The following is a 6583-nucleotide window of genomic DNA, read 5'->3' as shown; positions in this document are numbered from 1 at the left end:
TAAAACTCCACACTTCAATTTTTATTCAAATAAGTCTTTATTTTCATTGAAATTCTTTATTTTCTTTGAAAGATGGGCCTCATTATTTTCATTGAAATGCTATTTTATGTCAAAGGGTATATTTTGATGTAAATTAAGGGTCTGATTTTAGTTGCTTTATTTAAAAATTATATAAAAATACAAATATGTTATCATAACAATATTTATTATTATTTCAGAATATATTTTCAGTGTTTATGTTTTTCAAATTGAATTGGTAGCTATAAATATGACATTAACAATCTCAATTCAACCATTAACTTAAAATAAATACAAACGGATACAAAAAGTTGAATAAATTTTTGTGAAAAATAGATTTAAATACCTTAATTTAAATCTAAATGATTTTTAAACATCACTTATAGTATCCAAAAATAAAAAATAAAAGATCCATACGAAATGAGAAAAATTAAGCACTAATGGGAGAAAAAAACTCGCCATCCCACACACTGCCCATCCATCACATGTATTCTTCAAAGGTGGATTAGACTGTATGGTCGGTCACCTCCTTTGTACTCCTATAAAGTATCATCCTCAAAGAGACGTCCTAATTCTGTAGGACAATGTGCTCTAAACAACCCCTAAAGTATGGGAGTTCGAACTATATACATATATAAATAATGAACAAATGTAATCATGTTACTACTTATATTTGTAAGCGGTAACCATGATATATATATAAATATATGCTGCTATAACAGACTTTCGACATGTTTTTTAGTAATATTTACGTTCCTCTAATACAATTTCAACGGCATGAATCTTTTGTTTACAGTGGAACCGCACAATAAAAAAAGAGGGGAGGAAATACTTGAAAGAACATAAACAGACAAGAGATTAAGATACACTTGAAACAAGTAGTCTTTTAATGGCAATGCTCTTATGATAATGAGTGAAGCCAATCAAGTAAAACAAGCGCAACTCTCTTGTCCTAATATTGTTGTTTCAACTTGTCATTTATAAAAGAAAGCACACTCCAATCCCACAAGGGTTAACTTATTTTGCTTCATTAGAAACGTAAAGGATACAAAACTTAAGATGTTGGATAAATTTCGGGGCAAAAGCCCCAGTCGACTGACATACTGTAACCCATGGATGGATAAACTAGAACAAGAGCCTGGATCAGAAGAGGGAATAGAAATCGAGCAAGAATCAAATGATGTTCGTGGTAAAAAAATTGTTCTTCTTCTTTGAGGTTTCAGACTCGAGCATCATCACAAATGTCAAAGACAATAGCGAAACTCAATATTATTTTGTGAGGGGAGATTTTGTATACATTAATTAAAATATTTTAATATTTTTATCAATGTAAATTATATATCAAAATATCATACTAATAAAAGAAAATTTTATAAATCCTTAAAGTTCATTCGTTCATATAAAAATTTAAAGAGATAAAATGAATCAATAATATTATTATCAATATATGTGTCTAAATTTTTATTTTTAGGGATGAAAATTCATCAACCTACGTAATAAGTTTAGATATTTAAAATAAAGCTATAAATTTAAATTGAATTGAAAAATATTTTTAAAAAATCACCTTCAACTGAATCTAAATTAAAAGTTTAATTCTTGATAGTTTGATTGAAATACTCAACTAAAAAAAAATACAACTAAACAAGTCAACTACAAATAATGTTTTTGTATCTTTAAATCAAATATAACAAATAAAAATAAATTTTCCTCGAGGAATTATTGTTATTCTTTGAGGTCCCAGGTTCATGTGTCAAAAATACGAAGGGTGTAAGCGTTCAATATTAAATGGTTAAGAATTATCATTGAACATATATTACTTATACTTGCCTCATCCTAATCAACCAAAATAAATAAAAAATCATTCATTTAAAAATTAAAACAATAATATAAAAAATGAATGTTAAATTTTTTATTAAATGATATTTAATTGATTTTTAAATTTTAAAATAATATACATAATCTAGTAGAATCAAATTTAGTAACTTATTATACATATTTTGAAGGGGTAAACTTAAGAATTATATATATTATTTTTAAAATATTTTTAGGGGGCCATGGCCTTCTACTGCCCTTCTAAGTGTTCTGTCATTGGTTAAGGGTATAAATATTTAATGTCAAATAATTAAAAGTTAAATAAACAAATGATTGGGTCCTCCATTTCTTACGGTCATGAAATTCAGAAGCTTTTGCTTTTGCATCCCAAAATCAAAAAACGAAGAAGCTAAGTGAGAAGATTCAGATACGTCTTCCAACAAAAAAAAATATCCCATGAAAAGAGGGAAAAAGGAAGGAGATGTCGATGATACTGAGCAAGGGGTCAAGGACGAAACCAAGATTTCAACTTGAGGGGAACAAAATATATAATTTTTTTTAAAAGTGGGGGGAAATTTCATAATTATCCTATAAATATCTAAATTTTATATAAAAATTAAAGGTAAAAAAAAATAAAATTTTGACTGGATGAGAGGGCCCACAGCCCTTCCCAAGTTTTTAGTGGCTCCATCCATGCGAGGGATTGTCATACTGATTCCATCATAATCTCTCTTTCATATTGAATGCAAAGAGATGGGTAAGGTGCACTTTTTTAACCAAAATAATAATAATAATAATGATAATAAAAATACAACAGAACATAGTTAACCCGTAAATAAAGTGAGAAGTAAACTATAATACATAAAATAATGGAATATAAAACATATTTAAAATATTTAAAAATTTATATAAATGCCAATAATTTCTACAGTATAAAGTTAAAATATTTATTTTTTTAAAGTTGTGAGTTCAATATTTTTTTTCGAGTCTCTCCCATTTTCACAAGCATGTCGGTACGTAGAGATGTTCGTTTATTTCTTTTCAATTTTGTTTGGATAAGCTAGCAATGTTACTTTTTATATAAGCACGTGGGTTAATCATATACATATGTCAACATTAGTTCAGATTTGGTATTGGAACCCTCTCACATGACCCTAAACATCAAACCACATTATTTTGAAAATTTTGTTCTCCAACATCTTTAAAGACATTTTGCAATCATCTTCTATTCACTCGCTGCACCCTAATCTCTTGCCCAATCAGACTTGGAAAGAGCTAACTAAATGTAGAGAAAATAACCCAGCCTTTCCTTCCAGTTTCACTCCCGATGAACCAAAATGACGAGAATCGGGGGAGAAAACCAGTGAATTATCTTTTTCTTTTTTCAAATAAGAAACAAGTGAAATTTCAAACGACCATTAAATTACGTGGCTCTCCTTAGATCCACCACGACTACGCTGTCCGTACTATGCCTAGCCTACGCCAGCTTTGTCAACAGCATGGACGCATCAGCGCAGGCCTTATCCGAGATCTCTCCTCCCATCACTGACCCTTTAACCGCCTCCCTTTCCACTCTTCCCGCCGACAACAGCAGGGCGTTTAAATCACAGTTTCCGCCCCTCAAACACGTGCGCGCCACCCTGCATGCAGTATCATTCGACACAACGTCCCATAAATCGTCACTCGCCAGAATTAAAAATTCGTCCGCCGCCGTCCGCTCAGTAACCGTAACCTCCGGCTCACAAACCACGTAGGGTTTCAAGTAGTTGTCACCTGTGGCGTTGACAATGTTTGAAGTGAGCAGGGTAGGATTTTAAAAGAGAACGAAAGTTTTCTTTAGTGTTCTAAATTTTACCTATGGCTATGGACATAGCGAGGACTCCCAGAACTCGAGGACCATCCCAGAAATTAAACCGACCTCCCGCTTCTTCGATCCGGTTCTGCTCATCCGGTCGATCTGGCTGTTTACATGCAAGAGAAAAAAATGAGCTTTATCTAATTATTTCTCATGGTATAATAAAAGAATCGGACGATCCGGTTCCACCTGTGCAACAGTATTACTCCTTTTGTCCACTTACTACCCAAGTTCTTTGTGAATTAAAAATTTTCTGAGATACGAAATTATATTAATAATAAAAAATATATAGAAATTATCTAAATTATACAGGAATTTAAATTTTATTGTTCCATTGATGCTTACAGTCAGCATCGATATATATGATTTCTTGCTGAAAGAGGCCACCGAAAGCCTTCCTCACTTCTGTCTTCTGATCTGACTCTTTTTGCTTGGGGAAAAATGATAATGGAGCTTGCTTGACAACAGCTTTGTTGGACGGCAACGTTTCAGCCTTAGCTCGTCCCCTGACTGTGGCAACCTGCCCTTCATCAGAAGGCTTTTGAAATGCAGTTGATATCTGGGAACTGAAATTTTCCCAAGAAAACCCAGCGCTAATGTCTTTTGCTTTACTCAAGATGCCTTCCATGGATGTCCCTGCACCCTCTGCTTTCTCCTCTACTTCTTCGGCTCTACTAGCAGCCTTGCTTTGTTTCTCCGAAAGCTTTTTCGCTTCTTCTTTCAGCCTCTTTTCCGCATCGCGAGATTTCTCAGCATATTCTTTTGCCTCTTTTTCAGCTTTAGCTTTTGCATAGGTCTTCCTTCTTTCATCCTCCGGAATAGCACTTAAAAACAAGAAAATATAAATAATGGAAATCAGGATATGTTTCTTTCCCATGCAAGCTCAAATCGATCGTCAATGACTATATATACTATAATTGATTGACTAACAGTACCCTAGCTATATATTTACCTAAAAAGCTCATCTCCTCCCTTCAATGGCGCTGATGGGCTCGTGAAAACCTCAACAACCTATCTTATTTAGCAAACCACTAAGATACATATGTGTAGAATACAAGTGTTTCGTATAAATCACATTTAAATTTACATCTCATATACCTTGTTTTCTGCCAAGGATGTGTTGGAGAAAACATCCGCCACCAGGGGATGCTATCTGAGATTTCGCGACCTGACCATAATATTTCCAAGATATTGAGCAGTAAGACGATACAAAAAGGGTGACCAAAGAAAGAGATTTTTGCAATGAAACTGTATACATTACATTTTATCACATTACTTTATAGTCGTTTGCACCAATGCTTCCTTCAGCTGACATAGCAACATTGTAAGAGCTCTCTGCTGTGTAATCTTCTGTCAGGGTTGTCTTTAAGAACGTGTAGCTAACGCCGGTTTTGATTACTTTTTGCAATAACTCGAGCAGGCTCGGCGGTTGAGACTGAGAGAAGAGGTTGTTGAACAATGTGAGGCCATCAATCACATTATAAGTCGAAGCAGCGGCTCGGTTTCCATCGTAGACTATTGCCACATGGTCTACACCGGCTAGTTGAGCAGCTTGGGGTCACTTGTAAGGCATCTGATGTGGAGACCTCGGAAGAGGGACCATTTTCAGCTGGACCAATGGTGACAACAACTTTGCTGGCGTTGCCAATTGCTTTGGTTATTGATTATGCATCTTGGAAGCTGAATTCTACACCATTGAGCCGCTTTGAATCTTGGTTGGATATGATCTGTAGTGACAAATTAAAGAGGAAGTGTACTGCGTATTAAAGTTCAAGTCTTTGCATGGTTATTGTTGCGAACCTTGTATTCGACTGCAAGACGAGCCAGTTCTTGAGCATCACCAAGCTGTGGCACCCCATCCAGGACAGTAAAACCCTGGCGCAACAACGATTGTGCAATCCGAATACCAGCCTGTCCGGTTGCTCCCGCAACGAATACGGTGCCGAGATCTTTTCTTCTCAGTTTCCCAAATGATAAACCCGTGGAAGGTTTGCTCACAATTGGAACCAAAGTTTCCACATCAGAGACCTTACCGAAATTGAAACGAAAAGGACTAGAATTGCCTGAAATGGAGACCTTTTAAATGGAGACCTTTTGGCAAACACTGTGAACCTGTTAAGGGTTAGCCATGGCTGGGGCGTGGTGGTTAAGAGAAATGAATCGGAAGTGAAAGTTCGAGCCATGATATGTTTGAAAAATACGTTAAAAGGCGATTATTTCCTTCAATTATAGTTTTCATTGAAAGTCATTTTTTTTAATTTCATGGTAATTGATGCAGGTCTTTGTGGCAATCGAGTAGCGCTCTATCTAAGAGAAAAACTGGCAAAAAAGATTGAGCCACGTAGTCACAATTTTATCTGATGAAAAAAATTGGACACCAGTTGTGGAGTCGCACTTGAGGTATTATCGGTTGAAATCAGCCACCCGAAGTTGGCATGTCCATCAACAGCTTATTTTGATTTAAGATTTCGCTAAACAGATAAAGCACAAGTAAACGGAGAGGGAGGGATATTAATTCTTTTAAATTTTTTGAATTTTTATATATTCTAATATTTTTAATTTTAATTTTGTTTTTATTCTTTTTAAATTTTAAAAGTTCTTTTTTCTTTTTAAAACTTTATATGTTCATTCTATCTAATAAAAAAAAATTATGCTGGTCTATAAGACAATTTCACTGCATTTTGGTCCGTTTTAGTATTTAATTTTTCATTTTTTTTATAAATTTAACGTTAAGTTTTTAACAGGTACTAAAATAAAATAAAAATTAAACTTTAGATATAGTTTAGAAAATGAAAGTTTAGGTACTAAACACATAATTTACCCTAAACTTTTAATTTTTTTACTACTCATTAAATTTTATAGATTGATTTTTTTATTACTCAACCGTTAACTTTCTAA

The 6583-nt window shown here is 33.8% G+C and overlaps 1 protein-coding gene and 1 pseudogene across 1 annotated transcript; both read right to left on the bottom strand.

The window, feature by feature from the left end:
- Positions 1-3295: 3295 nt before the first annotated feature.
- On the bottom strand, positions 3296-3732 carry LOC120131323 (probable protein phosphatase 2C 78). The gene is made up of 2 exons (XM_039148334.1): positions 3686-3732; positions 3296-3603 (listed from the first exon to the last, which is right to left on the bottom strand). The coding sequence occupies exons 1-2, from the start codon at positions 3699-3701 to the stop codon at positions 3308-3310; spliced, it is 312 nt and encodes a 103-aa protein (XP_039004265.1). The 5' UTR covers positions 3702-3732; the 3' UTR covers positions 3296-3307.
- Positions 3733-4001: 269 nt separating this feature from the next.
- LOC120131555 lies at positions 4002-5875 on the bottom strand (annotated as a pseudogene).
- Between the last annotated feature and the right edge of the window lie 708 nt (positions 5876-6583).

This window comes from Hibiscus syriacus, unplaced genomic scaffold (genome assembly GCF_006381635.1).
Source record: "Hibiscus syriacus cultivar Baekdansim isolate YM2019G1 unplaced genomic scaffold, ASM638163v2 tig00110556_pilon, whole genome shotgun sequence".
Lineage (NCBI taxonomy): Eukaryota > Viridiplantae > Streptophyta > Magnoliopsida > Malvales > Malvaceae > Hibiscus > Hibiscus syriacus.
This window is presented reverse-complemented; position numbering and strand designations above follow the sequence as displayed.